Here is a 20,075-nt window from a genome sequence, read left to right as displayed (position 1 = left end):
GGAATATTCAAGTAATTTTTTTTCTCTCTCCCTCCCTCCTTCCCTCCCCCCTCCCCTTCTCTGTTTTTTTTTTTTTTTTTTTTTTTTTTTTTTAATACTGAGAGGCGGTGCCTGCACGCACGTAGTGTGACATTTTCATAGTCCGCCTGCTGCTGCCAAAGGGGCTTGGGGGCAAGACAAAAAAAGTAGTTTTTTTTTTTTTTTTTTTCCCCTTCCCTCCTCCTTTTCCTCTCCTCAGCCCGCCATCCGCGGCCCCGGCGCTGGGTGTTTCCCCCGCGCCCCCCATGCGCCCGGGTAGCACGGCAGGCACTTAGGGCTCCCGTTTGGCTACGCTTTTTTTTTTTTTTTTTTTTTTTTTTTTTTTTTTTTTACCCCTTGAGAGAGAGGGAGGGACAGAAGCTGCAGATCTGATATTTTTTTTTTTTTTTTTTTTCCCCCCGTCCTCTCTCTCTCTCTCCTTCCTCCATCGCATTTTGTTTTATTTCCCCCTTCCTCCCCACCTCCTCTCGCAAGACGAGGGTTGCAGCCCGCGGTGCGCGCCTCCCCGAGCCGCCAGGAAGATGAACAAGCTCTACATCGGCAACCTCGGCGAGAACGTCAGCCCCCTCGACCTGGAAAGTCTCTTTAAGGACTCCAAGATCCCCTTCTCGGGCCAGTTCCTAGTGAAGACGGGGTACGCCTTCGTGGACTGCCCCGACGAGAACTGGGCCATGAAGGCCATAGAGGCACTTTCAGGTAAGCGGCCCCTTCCACTCACCCTCCCCCCCGCCCCTACTCGCCGCAGCCCCGACAGCTCCCGCCGCCCGCGCTCCTCCGCGGCCGCGGAGCAGCTGCAGCGGCGGGCTGGGCCGCGCCGCCGGTCTTGGGGGGGGGGTGGGGGGGTGGGGGTGGATGTTGAGGTGGGGGGGGGGTGTCCCTGCTACCCTTCCACCCCCCCCCCCCGCGCCCCCAGGTGGGGTGCAAACTGTTGTTTTTCTAGCGCGGCCGGAGCCTCCCGGCCTTCCCGCGGAGGCTTTGCGCGGAGCTTTGCGCGCTAGCGGCTCCCCCGGGAGGGGCCGACCCGGCGTGGTGGGGGGAGTGGGGCCGGGGAGGGGCGGGAGCCTGGGCCCACGGACCCGCGGCGCGGCGGCTCCCATGTTTTTCCACACCCCACGGCCAGCCCTGCCCCGCCGGGGGCCCTCGCTGCATTTGGGGGGGGGGGGGGGGGGCGGTGTTGGTGGGTGTGCAGTGAGGAGGGGGTGGGCTGCGGGCGCGGAGCTCTGCGCGGGGCAGAGGCTGCACCCGCCCCCCCCCCCCCCCTTCCTTCGGCACAGCTGGACACCCCCCCCCTGCAGCCTCCCCCCACCCCCGGAGCGGGCTGGGGCTCCCCGCGGCTCGGCGCAGGCCGCAGGGCTGGGGGCGAGCCACCGAATTGCTCCGAACTTGGGAGGGGGGGGGACACGACAAGCAGGGCTCCCCCAGCGCTGCCTTGCTATTTATTTCGGTTTCTCTTCGCTGCTCTCACGCACCCATCACCGTCTCCAGCAGCGCGCCGGCTCCTGGCCCCGACATCCTGTTTTTGTGTGCTTAAAAAAAAAAAAAAAAAAATAAAAAATTAAATGTTTTTAATTTTTTTTTTTTTTTTTTTTGCGTGGAGCGGCTCTGCGGAGATCTGCTGGGAGAGGCTCGCTCGGAAAAGACGGGCTCGGGCTGCGCTTGGGTGTCTCGTTTCGGCTCTCTTTTCCCGCCCGCTTCCGCGCAGAAATCCGCCCGAAGTTGGAGGCCCGGCGGCGGCGCGGGGGGCGGCGGAGCCCCCGCTCTCCCTCCCCGAAACGGCGCCGAGCCCGGCTCCCGCACCCGGCGTTTCGCGGGTCGCTCGGGGCCGGGGCGGAGGAAGGGGCCCCGCCGAGGGCAGCCCCGCGGCAGCCGCTCGGCCCCGGGCTCTGTCGCCTTCCCGGGGGCTGGGTGCCCTCTCCGCCGGTGCCCCGGTTGCCGGTGAACGGGCATAACGTGTTGCGCTCCCGTTTCCTGCTTTACACCCCTGCAAACCCGCTCCGGGAGACGGGGACGCTCAGCCGCGCTCAAATATTTTCGCTTTTCTCTGTATCTCTGCAGGTAAAGTGGAGCTGCATGGGAAACTCATAGAAGTTGAACATTCAGTCCCTAAAAGACAAAGGTAATTTATTTTTATCCCCCCCTCCCCTTTGCCCTCCGTTACCCAGTGAGAAGCATTTTGAAAAATGCTTAGGTTTGTGTTTCTCTTCGCTGTAAATAAATGGACCGCTTTCTTAAACCCACAGGCGTGCACTCTGTGCTGTCCTAGAGGTTTTCTGGAATCACCCCATGTATTTTCAGTGTAGTGTGGTGGCCAGGCAACAGTGCTGGTATTTAATTTATTAAAAAAAAAAAACCCAAACCAAACCTTTTTGTGAGAGAAGCAAGTTATTACGGTCTGATGGTAAATGATTGTGAAGATTTTAAAATTTAAAGTTCCGCGAGAAGAGTTAAAATCTGGCTGTTAGCAGGAAATGTAACGTGGTGTTGTGAACTGTATAACGGGCAAGCACATGAGCTTTGCTCCAGCAACAAAAAAAGCGTCTTGTAAATATACTGGTACATACATATTTTTTTGATCCTGCCATGTTGGAGTCTGCAGCATTTTATAGGCACGTGGTAGAAGTCTCATCTGTATGTGAGAGGATTTTTCATCACTATTTTGAGCTGGTCTATAGGAGCAGCAGGAGAATGACTTCTTCCCAATAAGGACAGGATTTATGCATCCTTAACTTGTAAACGTATGTTTAATTTTTGCAAGGCAGGAATTTTGTTGGGACCCATGTAAAAGAGCCGTACTTGCAATAAAGCAGGGCAGTATTTTTTATGCTGCCTATAGCAATTCAGCCTGCTTCTTTCACAGATATTTAGATTGTACAAAACCTGGCGTGCACTAGGGAGTAAAAGCAAAATAGATCAAACTTTCCACGTGCTTGTTCCTGTACTCCATTATTCAATCTGGGAAGTATGTCTGTGTAACTTTGTTCAAGGGGCTTCTACTATTTCAGGGTTATTTTTGAAAGTACAGTCTTTTTAAAGTAGTTGATTTGAAAAGGTGAATTTGCTGTCTTGATGGGCATTGTATCTTGGTATATTGAGAATTAGAAGTTTAATCACCATTTAGTGTTAGAGTAAAGCTTCCCTTGAGAAACTATGGAGGATTTTTGCTGTAGTTAAGGCGAGAGAGACCCCCTCTCTGGACCAGTTCATAGCAAGTTAATCTTTATAGTTATATGACACTTTTCATTGGAAATTAATATGCTGTATGCGCACTTTCTCATTTGATACACAAGGTATATGGCTTTGATTTACTGTAGCCTGTATTTTGGGTCTTTTGCATATAAAAATATTGTCGTAGATGGAATATATTTTTAGGTTTAAGAAAATTCCATTGGACATATAAGAATTGATAATTTCATATTAGTTGGTGTAATAAATAAATTATCATGCTTATTAATCTTAAGCTTGCATAAGTAGTATTCTATTTATTCTGTTGAAAACAAATGCATTTCACTCTTATAAAGGTAAATTTAAAATCACTGGTGCCCCCCAACTTTTTTTTTTTTTTTTAAAATCATTGTTTAATGCATTTAGAAGTATTTTCCTGTTCTTTCATCTGTCAGCTGAAGTGGTGTAAAAGTCTATTCTTCATGTTGGGTAGCATGGCTTCCTATTTGTCTGCGAATTAGCAATTATCAGAAACATGCATCTGTCTGTAACTTGTTGAAAAGAATTCTGCACTGAACTTAAGCGCTTTTCTAGGCATGTGTTGCCTACATGCAGGCATACTGAGAAAATTGCAAATGTAATTGTATCAGCATACCCGTATTGCTTCTCCCAAAGCCCTTATTTGTTAAAACACCGTTTCATCGTGCAGTATCATGTTGGAATGTATTAGATATAGTTCAGATTTATACTGCTGTTGAGCAGAAAATTAAATTGCATTTCTCATAACTGCACTTCCTTCCCTTTTGTTTCCGCTCTCCCCCTCTCCCAAAATCAAATATAGAAAGCCACTTAAAATTCATTCAGTGGCCTCCATATGTAAGAGTGGCTTTCTCGTTCATTTTAGATGTCTAATACTTTCCCTTTTTTGGGGGGAGGGTGTCAGAAAGTTGGAGATCTTTTCCATGTATCTCTAAAAGCTGTGTTCTGGGCGTGTATTCAGAGTTAAGTACGTGTAAAAACACAGTTTTCAAATGTTGAGTATTTTGGTGAAACTGGTTATTAAGGTGATTTCAAAGTAACTCATTTGAAGTCTTTGTATCTTTTTAGGGAAAGGTGTAGGAGCAGCCGGGGTGGTGGGGGTGTGTTGCTCACCAGGCCCACCCAGTGTGTTTGCACGTTGCAAGGCCACGGAGCGCTTCCCAGAGAGCCCCATGCGCTCCAGTGGGAGACACGGTTAGAGAAGTGACGCCATTTGGGAAAAAAAAAAGTGGATGTGTCAAGTCTGTCTTTCAGTATGAATGTACAATTAATAGTTTGGTCAAATGATTACTTTATAAGAGCAAAAGTTGTTTTGTAGTGCACTGAAATAATTCAATACATTGTATTGACCTCTGCTGCTGTGAGGCTGCTTCATGTGGAGTCCTAGCTCCCCTTCTTATATATGATTATTTAAATTAATTTTTTTGGTAGCAGAGTGTGTATACTTCCACTCGCAAAGGTAGTTTGTGGGTATCTTTCTTCAGAGGTGGCTGAGGTGCATGGGAGGAAAGGGTGAGGGTTCAGTAATCCGTATGCTCGTCCCATAAAGGAAGGTCAAGAGGTGGTGTCAGCTAGGGTTGCCATAAAGTTGAGCTGAATCCAGAAGATGGTGGAGTGTGCCTGGCTTGTTATTCAGGGCAAAATTCTTGGGCCCAGTAGTCACTGCATTCCAGCCCTTGCTGGATCTTCAGATTTGAAGTGGGCACACCCAGGTTTGCAAAATTACCTTCCTACCTGCTGTGGAAGGAAGGAGAGAGCCGGTGTGTGTCTTTCTTCCTCCCCTCCCCCCTGGAAGCATTTAAAAACAGACAAGGGGTTACACTGCAGTTGGAAGAAGGGGCCTGGTCAAGGTTTCCTTGATGGAAGGGTGGAGAATTATTTTGGGGGAGGTGCAAAGTATTTAATAAGCTCGGAGTAGATTCCTGACTTACTATTGAAATCTCAAGGGAATGCCAAAGGAATGCAGCATTTCTGCATTCAGACCCCTTGGTGTGGAGGAAGGCTATTGCCATATTTTAAAGGTTTAGGGTCACTTTATGCAAAAGTTGGAGAAGGCATTGTAATAATTCCGACTGCGAGTCACGCTCTGCGAGGGAAGGCAGGGCACTGCTAGTCATGATCACCGCTTCTGTGGGTTTTCTTCTCGCGGAGCAGCGATGCAGGAGGAGGATGGTGGCGGCCCATAGTGTACGTGCGCTCATGCCCATGAAACTTGTGGCGCAAGGCTTTGGGTACTACCTCGCCGCAATCCAAGAGCAGCTGGTATCTCGCAAGGCGATGTAGGCTGCAATCTGATTATTCAAATGGCCCTGATGTCACTTGTGCGTGATGAGGGGGGAGGGCAGGCGATAACTCTGGGCACCTGCGGATGTGCCTGGCGCAGCCTCCTGGCACCGGCTCCTGTGTCCAGGTGGGCTTCCTACCCAGACCTCGTCCACCATTCCTGCTCCTGGGGCCTTCATGTGCCCAAAATGCTCACCACACCTCAATTGTGGTAATGATGAGATGTTTTTCCAATTAGAAGCTTAATTCTTCCCTTCCCCCTCCAACTCAAGTGCTCTTTGTTGAGAAAAATTCACTGTGTTTCTTCCAGGGTGGTGGGTTTGGGAGAGGAGCAGGAGAAGGGGGTAGTAAAGGTGCACCTTGTAGGTAACGCTGCCTTTTAACGAGCTGGGCTACGGGGAGCGCAATGACCTGCCAGCTGTGCTTCACCTCTGATGCTGAAGTATCTGAAGGTTGATCTGAGAAAAACAGGCCCCACAATCCCTCATGCAACCCTCTCTGTTCCAGGGGCAAGCCTTATGCTGTTGGGTGGGCATTGGATTGTGTTGCTAATTTTTGGTATAATGAGGGTTTGTAGTTTGTGAGTACAGGGCAGGGGGAAATGGCTTCGTGAGGCCGAAGTATGTACGATGGCTGCAATGGTCACAGTTATTAAAAAAAATAATTTAGTGGCATTGAGGTTTAGTTTTGCTTCTGTAAATATTAAGCAGAGAGAAACATGCTGAATGTAAAAAGATATGATGGAAAAATACACCATTTTTGAGTTGTATTTGCGTTCTTTTCTGTGGAAAGAGACGGAGGATGACACCTGGGTCCAAACTAGAATGTTTTTGGGAGTGAAGGGTCAAAACTTGATGTAGTGATTTTTGGGTTTTTATTTGTTGTTTCCACATTTATTTTTGCAGATGTGAACGGAAATTAATTTTTTCTTTTTTTTTTAACCTTTGAAAGCTTACAATTAGAGTGGAAACAAACCTGGGTGGTTGTAGTGATTTCTACATAGACAACAAGTCATTACAGTGAGAACAGATAATTCTTCACTATTGATGTTAACTGTTATGTTGTTGGAAATTTAATTTTTATAACTCCTCATACTATTTGATCATTAACAAAAACCCCCACCTCCTTCTTGTTGCATTTTTTAAAAATAACCTGGAGTACATGAAATACAGCTCTAAATGTATGTTCAGAAAGGTTGGTCCTGCTGTCTTTCTGCTACCTTTCCTTTATGGACGGTACCCTGAGAACATGCTTGTAGTAGATCTTAAATTTTGCATGGATATGGCAAATTTTGAAGGGGTGGAATAATAATAATAATAAAAAAACCCCAAAACATGTTGGAAGTGTAATTCAAGGGTAGTAAAATATAATCAGGAAATGTTTAAAAAATTTCCACCCCCTCAAGCATGGGGTGATAACATTTTCTACCTTCTTGAGACCTTGAAGGTGGTATTTTTGTAAAATGGGGCTGTGCTCATTTCAATTGCTCTTTTAAGTGCAGAGCAGAGGACTCTATAGTGCTGGAGTTCTTTTATGGCTTCTGGCTAGCTACTGGGTGGACTTCAAATGCTTAGTTTTGACCTGAAAAATTCTTAAATGGCCTGGGATTTGTCTATCTCACAGAAAATGTGAAGCTTCCCACAATGGGCACGAAAGAGGAACCTAGGTGGAATTAAAATACACCTGATACTTAACCATGGACAGGGCTAACCCTTCAGGGAGCCTCACAAAAAAAATTTCTTTGTTCCTTAAACCTGCACCTCTCCTTAATGTCACCTTAGCTTTTAGGATTTTGTCCTCCTGGGATTTTGGTAACAAATATGTAGTGCCATGGGGCACAGTTAAAACTTATTTCTGGTGATTTCATCCTTGCTTAAGCCCAGTGAGATGGGCACAGGGCAGTATCGATGTGGGATTATATTTCTTGTAATTTAAGTTTAATTTAAATTTGTTCTTGGAATTTGATTATTCAGAATCAGTAAATAGATGGAGAATGGGTGCAAAAATTAAATGCTGTAAGATCTAGGTAAGGAGGATAACTTATGTTTTATAGACGCAGAAGAATAGGTGGAGAGGTTTGAATAGGGTTGATGCACTTGGCAATATTGAGGTGATTTATGTAGTTTCAGAGCACTTCAATACATTTCTCTCTTAAGGTATGTTCTCTCATTTTGTTTTCACACACAAAATGTTTATCTGCACGTCAGTCTGTTTTTTATCTTGAATGATGCAGAGTATGGAATTATATGTTGAGTTAAAAGCTAATTACTGTTGAAAGCTAAGACAAAACTGTAACTTTTCCTTACTTTTTTTTTTTTCTAGAAACATGACACTGTTACCAGAAATACTTGTGCATTATTTCATAGTTTTAGTCTGAGGCTTCCATCCTTATCTTTTTTTTTTTCCCTTATGGGCATGCCAAGTGTATGCACTTGTATGCTTTTCCATCCTGCATCTTTGCCGTATGAGTCTTATGTTTGCTGTCCAAATAAAGAAAATAATATGGAATGTGCCATCCAAAATCTCCCCAGGTATCTGGGTTTGGGGTGTGCTGGGGAGATCAGTAAGACCAGTGCTTGCTGGTGCTGCCCAGCCTCTCTAGGCACATTTATCCGTGTGGGTACTTCAGTGGCAGTTGTTCTTTCTCATCACATGGAATAAGTAATTTGGCTTTGAAAAGTTTCTGTATGGCAGCAAGAGCTCCTGTGTGTTTGGGCATGTTTCAGGTGATAAACAAAACATTGTATTATTCTCTTCTGGTTTTGCTTCTTTCCAGATCTGCGATACTATCTTCTATATGTCTATTGAAAGATGCATGCATTTAACCAAGAAGAAAATCTTTATGTTTGTAGTTGGATACTTGGCAAATAAAACGTGTTTTTAGGGTCAGTGTTAAAACACTGTACCTGTAATGGCAGTAAGAGGTGGCGCTTTCAAGGATTTTTTTCTGCAAGTGCGCTGAAATTTCAAAATGGGAAATTACATTAAATTAAAATATTAATTGCTATTTTGCTGAAAAGTATTATCATGGCAGCTGGCACGAGAGAAACTTGTAGTGTAAAAGCTGTCTCCTGTGCAATGTAACCTTAGCAGTGATGTGCCTCCCTTATTGCCTGCCTCTTCATGGTGCAGTGTAATCGGCATCAACCAAAACCATCCTTTTGCAAATCTGGATGGAAAACTGCCTGCAAGAGGCATTCTGTGGTTTGAATTAAGTAAGAATTTGGGTAAGAGCACAGATAACAATAAGTCAAAGAGGGATCTGATTCTTCTTGGGTATGGGATCAAGTATTGTAAAGAAACTATCTTGAAATGAAAGGTCTTCAGCTGGGAAGGACCTTACTCCATTTTATTTTTTTTGGCATTTGGACCACTTTGTGACTGTAGTCTGATTGGTGAGAAATAATGCAGAGAAGTGTTTCGAAGAGAATGTGTATGTATATGCACCTGTGTGTGTGTATATATATGTATATACACGCATGCATTTTTTGAAGACTGTATTACCAGAAAATAATTTGCAGTTTAAGAAAAGACCAGCTAAAAATATCTGAAGAATTTATAAAAATAGTAAGGTGGTTTTTTTTTTGCTAGTACTAGTACACTTGAACACAACTGGAGCTGAATGTTCACTTTTGAAAGATTAGCTTTCATGCTTAGCTGAACTTCAGGAACGCTATTTTAAAATATGTAGTCTACACCATGTGTCTAATACATTTTTCCTCTTTGTGAAAATAGCAGTGCTTTATTGTTTTGATAAATTTATTTTATTTTTTAAATATTAAATATACAGGTCCTGTAAGTTCTCCCTCAAAAATGGAGTTTGCTTTACCTTAATGGAGCCTTAAATATTGTAGTGCAGAAATCAAAATTCCAGATAGAGGGAACTCTAGTTGGTGTGAACAAAAATTTCTGTTGAAAAAGAATAAAACAAAAAGAAACCCCAACTTAAGTTATTAGTTGGGTTCACAATTACTTATTTTCCTGAAACTTCATCTTAAATAGTAGTTAGGTATGCAGTAAAAAGCTTGTGGTGTTTGGATTTGGAATTACCTGTAAAATATCTAGCATGCATGGATCAAGGTGGGACTCTAATTTTCTAGGAATAAGCAGGGCAGGAGGGCTAGCTGTGAGAAGGACCGTGTGAAAAAGCCCCTTGAGTGAGCTGTACTGTGTGATTGCTTCACACAGCTTTCACCCTGGGGCCCGATCCTGCATGCTCTCTGCCCCTTCGCCCCTGCCCTCAGAGGAAGCCCTCGTCGTGCTGCGGGGAGGCTCCTGGGAAACCGAGTTCGTAAAACTGCTCCAGCTTTGACAGGGAAAATCCATATATCATCTAGCAAAGGCAAAAGATACAAGTTTGTGTGGGTTTTTTTTTTAATCATTAGTTTTTAAACAGTTACAGAACAGATCATCCAGAAATTTATTTTAGGTGATAGAGTGGATTATTTAGTTCATACATGTAGGGCACATTCTCTATGTGATGATGTCTTACTGGTTATCGAGGAAGAATAGTTCAATTTTTCCTCCCACATCTCGAGTAAAAATTTCAAAACAATGTCTCTTTCGGACAGTACTTGAAAAACATAATCTGTAGGATGTCTGAGGAATTTAGGTAGTAGTTTAATCCAAGACAATAGTCTACACTTGTAATATAAACCATGTCTTGTCTTTTTCCTGATGTAAACTAAAATTCTGATAAACATGCTTTAAAAGATTTTTCCAGTGAAAGTTTTGTGGCAACCATAAGCGGGTAACAGGAAAAAAAAAATTAAAATTTGTCTGTCTTGGAATGTTGTTAGTAATTTTTGAGAGAAGTTTTTGGATGAATTTGCTAATTGTATACCAGATTTCAGAGGTTCTTGCCATCGAGGTGCTGTTCTGTTACAGACGCATACTGCTGTGCTGTAAAGAGTGCCCAGGTCTTTCCTACCAAGGCAACAGGATCCCTGAATGAACCACATCTTTCTTGGTGGAAAACCAGCACTCTGGTGTGCAGAGGGAGTTATTCACCAGGGTCAAGTGAGAGGGATTCAATGCTAAGTGTCTTCTGGTGGTACTGATTGCAGTGGGTGCTGGTGCTGATCAACAAGAAGAGTCCTTACACTGTGAGCATTGTTTTAATAGAAATTCACTTATTTGAGCAAGTTCTAGGTAGTGGTGGGCAGCAGCATAACTTGGTGACAGAGAGCTAAAAACTGCCGTTGCTAACCAGGAGGTACCCATTTTGACCCCAACAGAAGTGCTGGCATATCTCAATACTTGTTTGTTACCTGATTGTATGAACTCTGTGCCTGCACAGAAATTTTTCATGTATGATACTTTCGGGAGATATGCAACTTTCAAGGATGATAGGCATTTAAAACTGTCCACAAATTCAGGTTCTCTTTCAATTTCAAATACATACTGAGAGACAGTAAGAATGTAGTTTAACATGTAGTCTGTAGATTTACTAGCATTTAATGGTGGAATTGGAGGATCCTAGGGTACAGCACAGGTATTCAGGTTGTTTCTAAAAATCTGTACAAAATATGAGAAACGGACAGCTCAAAGTCTGAGCAGAGGTTTTCTAATTTTTTTTAAATACTGTGTACTTGCGGTCAAATTTCTTTTCAGAATTTAACGCTGGTGCTCTGTAGCAGTGGTGTAAAATTGTTCTTATACGGCTAATTGTTACGTCTTTGAATGAACCAGCATACTTAATCTATTAAACTATTTTTCTGAAAAACAAGATCACCACTCACTGTTCCCAAAAGAAACCAACACCCAAACATGCCACATCAAGTTACAATAGTCAAAGTAGGTGACCCTTCATTTATTTATGAAATACCAAGTTTGTTTCTCAGTGGTGGTCTGAGTCCTTATAGCAAATGGTGAGGTCCTGTTCCACTCGGTAACTTCTTTTGGGTTGCTGCTTATTTAAGAGTTTTCATTTCAGTTGAGAGGGAATTTTTATAAATAATGTGATTTCTATCCCTTCTTCTGCCCTGGCTGCTCTTTTAAATGAGAAGTGACTGTTGACATGTCAATACACCCCAAATTCTGCATTTAACAGAGAACAGTAACTTTAGGTGAAAGTTGTAGAATACACACATTTCGTACAACTGGCCCTGATGACAGTCATTTGATAAGCACAAATCATTAGCAAAATTATCTTTTCAGGTACATAGCATGTGCTTAACCTACACAAAGTTGAAGCTACCCATCACTCCTTGAAAGTAAAAAGATTTAGAAGAATTGTTATAATTTGTAGAGCTCTTCAAGATTTAGATTGAGTTAAAGATTGCTTTACCTTTGTAAAATCACGGAATTGCATTCACTTGCTGTGGTTGGCTTTTGCCTGTGTCTGTGGCAAATAATAAGCTCATGTACGTTGCTTTTCTTCCCGGCCCTTTTACCCACATCACCTGATCCACACAGTTCACTTACTACGACTGTTACTGGTTTTGCATACGTTGGATTAAGTTCAGCGTCTTAACATGAAAATGCTACTTCTGAATGCATGAACGACAGTACAGATCCAGCATCGCACGTGTGGTTACGTCAGTCTCCCGCTGTATAGCAGTGCTGTGTTTTGTACTGCAGCTCTTCAAAATGGCTTTTCAAATGAAACTTCAAGCTAGCTTAACTTTTTAGCTGTAAAGTGCTGGTGGAAATCACACGTGGTTCTATATTCCAAAAAGCCACTCTTTGATGTGGTTCTGACTTATGTCATTGGGTGTATCATTTTGGGTGGAACCCTTTTTTAAAAAAAAAAGGGGGGGGAAGGGGAAAAAAAAAAAAGAAAAAAAGGCAAGGCATGGGAAAGTTTGTCCAAAACTTAGTCATGTTTCACCATGATGAAGCCCTGCAAGTTCCCAAGGAAGAAATGGTTTTTGGGTAGTGATAGTTTTCTGGAGATGGCTGTGGTGCGTGTCCTACCTGATGAGACTTGGGCTAGATGAGGAGAGTTTTGTCTGGTTTGGGGGGGGCTGAGCAGGTGCCCTGACCTGTTTATTTTTGCTCTATCATCCAGCTCTGTGAACTTTCTTTGCACTCTGTGGATAACGCGTGTGTGGTTGGTTACAAACTATTAAAGCTTGTCTTTGAGGTTTGGGGGGAGGAGAGGGGGGGAGCGATTGCTTTGTTTTGAGGCTTTTGGTAGCTCCAGTTCTGGTTGTTACTGGTAGTTGTGTCTCATTGTGTAGTCCAGTACTAGGCATGAAGCTGGTGCCAGCATGGTTTGAAATGAGATGAATTTTTGGGGGGTGATGGTGAGTGAGATGAGTGAAGACAACATACAAACAGTGGTGTTGGCAGAAAATGATCAGTAACCCCTAAAGAAGAAGTTCTTTCTGTGGTTGAATTTTTATCTTATAACATCATAGTCTTTCTTATGCTGACTTTTTTTTTTGTAATTCGGTATTTTTAGCTTTCTCCTGCTCTTTATTTCTTTAAAATGTTCCTTAAATCCCCAGTTGTTGGGCATATCTATATGCAGATGGAACAGTTGAATTTCAAGGCTTTAAAAGGTGTGTTTAAACTATGCTAAGCTATGCTCTCAGGTAAAGGCAGCTTGATCTACTAGTGGGGGCAGATACCGCGTAATTTAGGTATCTATGTTAACAAATCGGTACCATATGATCGTAAAAAGAAGATGGTAATTACTGCCTTGGTGGGATAATAAGGTTGCGCAGCTGTATACAAACTAAATTTGAAGTAATTAATTGCTAAATAATTTATTAAACTTGGTCAAAATTATCACTGTCACTCCTATGAACTTTGTTCCTAATCTTGATTTAAATGTCTAGCAAAATCCTCTGCATTTGAAAACTACAAGTTACTAAATGCAAATAACCTTGATGTTAATGATGATTAACTTGTAAATTATACTTATGAATTAGCTGGTTAGCTGTAGCATGATATAAGCCTTTTCTCTGCTTTGAAACTAACTGATCCAAATTTAGAGTTTTGCTCAGTTTAATAAAAAGTGAACTAAAATAGTGTGAATGTTAAATGCTACCCTATATAAAGAATGTGCTTTTCAATGCAGAAATGTAAACTCTATTTATTATTCTCTGATCATAACAGTGCATTTAAATCTACAGTGACAGTGAAAAAGACAGTGCTCACTGTGATCTTCATCCTCAAAACACGCACTGTGTTCTATGTTTTCTGTGAAAAAGGAAATGAAAAATAATGGAGTTATTTAAAAGGTCATAGTGGCTATCCTATAATGGCTTTATATGCCACTTCTTAAAGTCATGGCAGGTTTTTATAGTATGAAAGTAGGGGGAAATTATTAAATATTAACTGTAAAGGTTAATAAAGAAAATACACTTACACCTCATATATAAGCAGTTTTTCAGTATAACTTGCTTTTGAAAGAAATTGTAAAATTAAAATGTTGCATAATTTAAAACTTGTGAATAATTGAATTTTAGTTGTTGAGTTTTCCAGTTGAACAGAATGAAATGATACTCCAAGGCTTTCATCAAGGCCTGATATGAAAGCTCAGGGATTGCTTTCATATATTATACTCTGTAAGCTTGTGTGCACTTACCAAAGCTGCTATGACAAAAGCACAGAAGATTGTTCTGGTAATTCTTAAAAATGAAGTTTAATGAAAGATGTAATTAACAGTATTTCTATTAAGTAAATATTAAAACTTGTGAAAGACTCTTTATGCACAAGCTGTGGTGCTTTAATTACGCCAGTGCAACATATTTACTGTGAATGTGGATTTACTGGTGTAGATGTACTTATCCTGACCAAAATTACTGCACTATAAAAAAAGGAGGAAATAAGCTATGTAGACAACAGAAAACTTTGCATGGTTGTTATTACTTTATAAATTTAAGTTCATAAAATATATTAATAAAAGTTAATTTTTTCCAGTAACCTGTCTTTAGAGCTAAACTTAGTGTAGAAAATACCGTGTATGTGTGCAAAGCGTGCTTATAATTTAGCTCTACATCCCAACTGAAAGATGGTGCATCCTGCACTTTGAGAGTGTAAAATTCTTTGAGGGGAGAGTATGCATTTGTTCTCAATAACATGTAACATTCTGATGTATGTACAGCTATGAAATAATTTTATTTGGTGCTGTTCTGTCCACACAATTTTTGTGTAATTGAATAGGATTTCATTTTTTGGGGGGGAGAAGCCTTTTTAGAAAATCACTTAGGGAAAAAAAAAGACAATACTGTCTGAAAACCATAAGCCTAATTTGTTTCTTTTTGCAAGTAATTTAAGTATAGAAAAAGCAATGGATTTTTTTTTAAATTCTGCATCTGTTGACATTCAGCATAAAAATGACAAAGGCAAACAGCAGAGTGGTCACTTTCTATGGCTTTTGGATTTTGACAGCACAAGAGAAAGGAAGGAGAATTATTTCGTGGTGATGGTGCAAAACCCACACATTCTAGCACTCTCCTGGTACAGGCGTTGTATCTCATCTGCTTTAGGCCACTTAATCAGTTTAAGACCACGTGGAATTGCCATTAGTAAGGGCCAGGACTTGAGTGCTACTTCTTCTCGTTGGTATTCAATTAGTTCAGCAAAGTGTACTAGTAAAATAATTACTAGAGCATCAAAGTGAGAATTGGTATCTGTGCAGTGTCTTCGTTGTCGTGTGCATCAGTTTATGCTTTAAAAGTTTCTCTGGTTTTTTTAGACTTGTGTGAGTAAGTTTTATTGTACTGAATCCTTTGAGATGGAAGAACTTATTTGAAAGCAAAAATAATAGGAAGTGTATGGTAAATTTGACATTTTCTTCTGTTGTAAAACTGGTGAATTATTTTACTTAATCTATTCCTGTTAGTGTGGTCTAGAAGATTTAAGAGAAGCCATTTGTCTTGCCAGTGCTTTTTAAACTTTTCTTGGTTTGTCTTGAGATTGAAGGGTGGAAAGTAGTAACGAGGAAATAGACTCTTTTTTTTTTTTTTTAAATTTAAAAATACCTTAGCCACGTGAGCAGGCTAACTGCGGGTCTTTGTTAGGCTTTCCTGGAACATTAGATGATGAGCATAGTATATCTTTTAAATGCTCAATTATCATGTCAGTATAAAGATGTCCTCTTGCAAAGTTGAGTAATATATTTATTTATGAAAAAAGTAATAAAAATGGAAATTTTGGCCAGGATGGATGCGAAGTGAAAGCCGTGCATGCATACGTGTGTACTCATGCACATGCACCACGTTCTTTGAGTGTCTTCAAACACTGGAAAGAGCCTGAAATGGGTGCCTGTACATTTGAAAGTGATTTACTTTGTTACTTGTTAACTCTGCTTTTAGTTTATTTTGTTCTTTTAAGCACTAGGACTTTATTAATATTTTTAGATATTATATAGACTGGTGCCTGAATGAAGTAATCTCCCCTTGTTAATAATTATCCTTTTATCATGGAAGAGACTTGAAAATGCTGGTAAGCTTGTTTGTTAGCTGAAGTTTACATATACCCTTAAAATCAGACTAAGCAAGCCTTCATTTATTCTTGTTATAGCATATAAGCTTTTTGAAGTTAGAAGGTGCCTTCAGCAGCACAAGTGTTTCTCAGTGTGTTTCCATTTCCCAGACCCCACAGGAATCTTCGTTTACTGAGATCACTTTCAGAATTGGATGTTAATTTATGTAATTTTTTGTAAAGTAGCCTGAGAGCGGCAGCAAACAGGCTTTTCTTTAAAAAGTCTGTGCACGGGGTGAAACGGCGAGGCAGCAGAGAAGTGCTGGGATGGGTTCCTGAATTTCCCCAACACCTCCTTGCTCAGTTCGAGCTCTAAAGTAGCTTGCTGCCAACCTGAAAGGTTTAAACCTGATCTTTAATAGCAAAACAGTAGCAATTAGAGGTTCCCTGCTCTCTGAGCCCATGTTACAGAGGTCTTGGAATTACATGCTACAAGTGTATAGGCGGAGCAACTCTTGCTGTTTTACTTCAAGCCTTATTTTACTTCCCCTTCACCCAAACCAGAACTGAATTTAACTGGTTAATCTGGGGAGTGAATTTAAACTGAGTATTAACAACCTTAGTTTCACTTGACCCCGACCTCAAAGACACCAAAATGGGTTAGGCTCCCTATCTACAGCTGTGGTGTGAGGAATCTGGAAGGCAGTTCTGATGTTCTCTGCAAACACAGGCTCATGGTTGAGCAAGTTGGTCTCAGCAGCAGGGTGGCTACTGAGTTTGTCTATGAACGCTGTTAATTTTATTTAGATATTTCAGTCTGAGAAGTGTGAATCACTGAGCTATTTTTAAGACAAGACCTGATCTGGTGCAACACTGCTCGTACCAAAAAAAGTTGCCAAAACTTTCACGTTGTATGTGATGTCTGTGTCACTTATTTCCATCAGGTTTCTAACTGGTGTGCAAACTTTTGTGAAGCAAGTGATGGTAGTAGGGAAGACATGCAAAATAAAAGTGAGGGTGTATCCAGCAGCTGCTTTGTGGAACAAAGTATCTTGTTGGCTTTTTTAATTATTCAAGTCTTGGTACCATTTTTTTGCTTCAGAAATGACACGGTATCCCAAATAATGTCTTTATCCTCATTGCACTTTTTAAAAGGAGCGGAAATCATAGAAAATTTAAAGAAAAAAAATTAAAATCATTCTTTCCATTTATCTACCTAGAGCTCCCCAGTCCCTGACTAGTCCGGGTATTACAGGGACATCGTATGCAAGTTTCAGTCTAGAGCTGCTGCTTGCAGCTGATGCAAAACTTCACCGTTAGCCCATAATGGAAATATTGACTACTTCAACTAGCAGCCCTGTGGGCACTAGGAAAGCAGGTGAAGGGAGAGAAGAAGCCTTTAGCTATTTTGGTGGCTGAAGGAAAGGAGCGGGGTGGGAAGGAGAAAGATAAAATATGAGCATTGTGTCCCATCATTAGGGGATCACTAGTTCATACTGGTTAGGATTTTAAATAGACATACTTTTTTTGCGTGTTTAGAAGCACTTTTGCATTTAAATATGTTATTTTCAGTCTTTCATATATGTTCTGAGTGTTTTCCCTGTTATCCACACCCCAGTTAATTGCAAGCTAGTGGTGGGGTAGGAGAATAAATGGCAAGTGATCATAGCTCTAAAATGTTTGGTCAACAAAATCAGCTCAGTAGTACAATTGTTTAAGGAATACAGACCCCTGCTCTGATGAGGAGGAAAGAGAAACTGTCACATTTAGCAAAAAACCACACCCCCCACCCCCAAGCAGGGGAAAAAACCCAAACCCAAAAAACCTAAAACCACCCCAAACAAAAAAATATTTCTGTTTCTGTGAAGAGTTTTGGCATAGGGGAAAAGGCCTGAAATGTCAGAAGCCACAAATGTAGATGAAAAACCATTTTCCTAAAGGATACTGGAACTTCCCATTAAATTTAAAGCAGTGCTTAATTCTTTAATTAAAAAAAATCTTAACAGCCTTCTCTCATTAACAACACCTGGAAAATGAAAGTTTTTTAAAATGAGAAATTCAACATTAATATGGTAATAGCAGAATCTTTAGAATTTTCTTTTTAAAGTGTCTTTATGGACCACTCAAGGGAATTTACAAATAATGAATATAAGCTTTTAGTCTAATTAGTGATGTGAAGAGTTGTCGAACTGAAATCCTGAAGCAAATGCTAATAGGTGAAAGCCTGCTCTCCGACTAATCCGCACAAACGTAAGAACCACAGTCAGGCTTATGTTGGTTCGTTTACCTGTTTTGTGTGATGTAACTTGGATGCGCCCATATAAATCTTCTGGCTGTGCTGCTAGAGCTGTCCTACGCTGTCCGCCAATATCCAGTCTCTTTCAGAGCTTTTGAGTTTCTCCTGGGAGGAGAGGGCAGCCCTGTGCCCCGTCGTTTGGCTGGTGGGTTTAGGGAGCGGAGCTGCGCGGCGCGGTGGCCCGTGGATAGCCCTCGGTTTGCTCGTCCTGGTAGAAAGCAGTGAGCAAATCTGATGGTTCGCAGGCACTGGTAGGAAATTTGATCATCAGCTAAAGGGGGATGATGAGGTAATCCAAGAGCCAGATTTTCATCTTGAATGCTGAGATAATACATCTCTCCATACTTTGGTGGGTTGTATGTGCAAGATGAAAGGGGAAAAGTGTCGTTGGGAGCAAACCCTTACGTCCCACATGAGCTTTGAGAAAAAAATGTTCTTTGTCTAAATTTTATGGAAAATCCTCATTCTAATGAGTGGTAGTACTTTTAAATCCAGGTCTGGGATTAAATAACGAGGCAACACAAAGAAGTATTGCTGCAGTTTGCCTGTGACTTGGCCAAGCTTTGTCTGCTTGAATTGCTGAATCGGGTCTGAAATTGGAGCAGTAACATTTCCTCTTCAAGTATTCTGCTGTCCAGATCAGTGTGTAAAAACAAAAAGTAGTGAAGTTTGTTGACAAGTCAGTATTTGAAACCATTCTCTGTAGATAGCTTTCTTCTGTAGGTAAGGCATCAGGATGAACTTTCTGTCTCACAAGCTCATGGCTTGATTTGAGAAAATACAGTAACTGTGTCATCGGTGTGCCTTGTAATATACACTAGAAATTAATTACCTTTTAAGAGGAGTGATATAAAACCCTCTGTTTGTCACTTTAAAAACCCAGTTAGGTTCAGTAACAGAAATTCAGTATACCTTCTGTTTAGGTAGGAACTGTGACCCTCTGCCCTTGTATTTATCAGAGCTGCTTATTAGGAATAAGCAAACTGAGATATATAATTGTGTGTGTCTATACGTATATAAATATATATATATAAAGATGGCTTAGAATGCACATTGAATAAGCTTTCGATGGACTCGTTACTGTTTGTTAGGTGCTTTTAGGAATCAAATGTGAGCAACTTAAAGACCAAAAACTCACAGAGTTTCAGTGTGAAGTCAGGAGGCAGGCAGAGACTGCAGCACCTCTTACAGGACAGGCTACTCCAGTGGCTTAATCTGTATCATTACTTACCTTCACCATGAAAAAAACAAGAAGCCCACTCCTTCACGTTGTAACTAAAAAAACTGCTTCTGCTTCCCCCCCAACCACCTCAATATTAATTGAGAGTTAAGGGTTTTTATTTTGTCCTCTAAAGCTTCTTCCCCCCCCCCCCCCCTTGCTAGAAGAGCATTAAAAACACTGATTCACTCTGTTGTGATCAAGCATCAGCTACTTGAAGCAACCTGAGGGGGAGAAACTAATAAACTCTGTGTGTTGGGGGTAGCTTTTTGTGTTGGGTTTTTCTTGTCTGTTTTTATTTTGCTGGCTGCAGAGTAAAAAAAATAAGACACCTCTTTCCCTTCCCCTATAAATTTAGTTGATTACCATGGTTTTCCAATTGGCTATAGGAGTTGCTAACTTTGTTTCTGTGGCTGTTCTGTATAAAAAGTCCTGACATGAAGTTGCTTCTTAACATATGGCATTAGCTACAGACCATAGCGGGTTTTTTTTTTGTTGTGTGTGGTGGTGGTGGTTTTTTTTTTTAAATATTTCATCTCCAGCTGTCTATGTGAAGTTTGTGTTGTCAGTGAAGTAAGCGTGAGAAATGACGGGTTTTGCCTTCACGTAGGTTTTTGGAGCTTGGGGAGAAAAGGGATTGTTTCGGTGAGTGGGTTT

The 20,075-nt window shown here is 41.3% G+C and overlaps 1 protein-coding gene across 2 annotated transcripts in view; it reads left to right on the top strand.

Moving 5' to 3' along the window:
- The first annotated feature begins 560 nt into the window (after positions 1 to 560).
- IGF2BP3 (insulin like growth factor 2 mRNA binding protein 3) overlaps positions 561 to 20,075 on the top strand; it is a 114,415-nt gene continuing 94,900 nt past the window's right edge. For both annotated transcript variants that reach the window (XM_086467718.1, XM_086467717.1), the window contains exons 1-2: positions 561 to 735; positions 2,095 to 2,155. In XM_086467718.1, coding sequence (XP_086323844.1) covers positions 561 to 735; positions 2,095 to 2,155 — 236 coding nt within the window. The remainder of the gene's footprint in view (positions 736 to 2,094; positions 2,156 to 20,075) is intronic.

This window comes from Leptosomus discolor, chromosome 7, assembly GCF_034619465.1.
Source record: "Leptosomus discolor isolate bLepDis1 chromosome 7, bLepDis1.hap2, whole genome shotgun sequence".
In the NCBI taxonomy this organism is placed as follows: domain Eukaryota; kingdom Metazoa; phylum Chordata; class Aves; order Leptosomiformes; family Leptosomidae; genus Leptosomus; species Leptosomus discolor.
The sequence above is the reverse complement of the archived record's forward strand: the minus strand, read 5'-3'. Positions and strand labels throughout refer to the sequence as shown.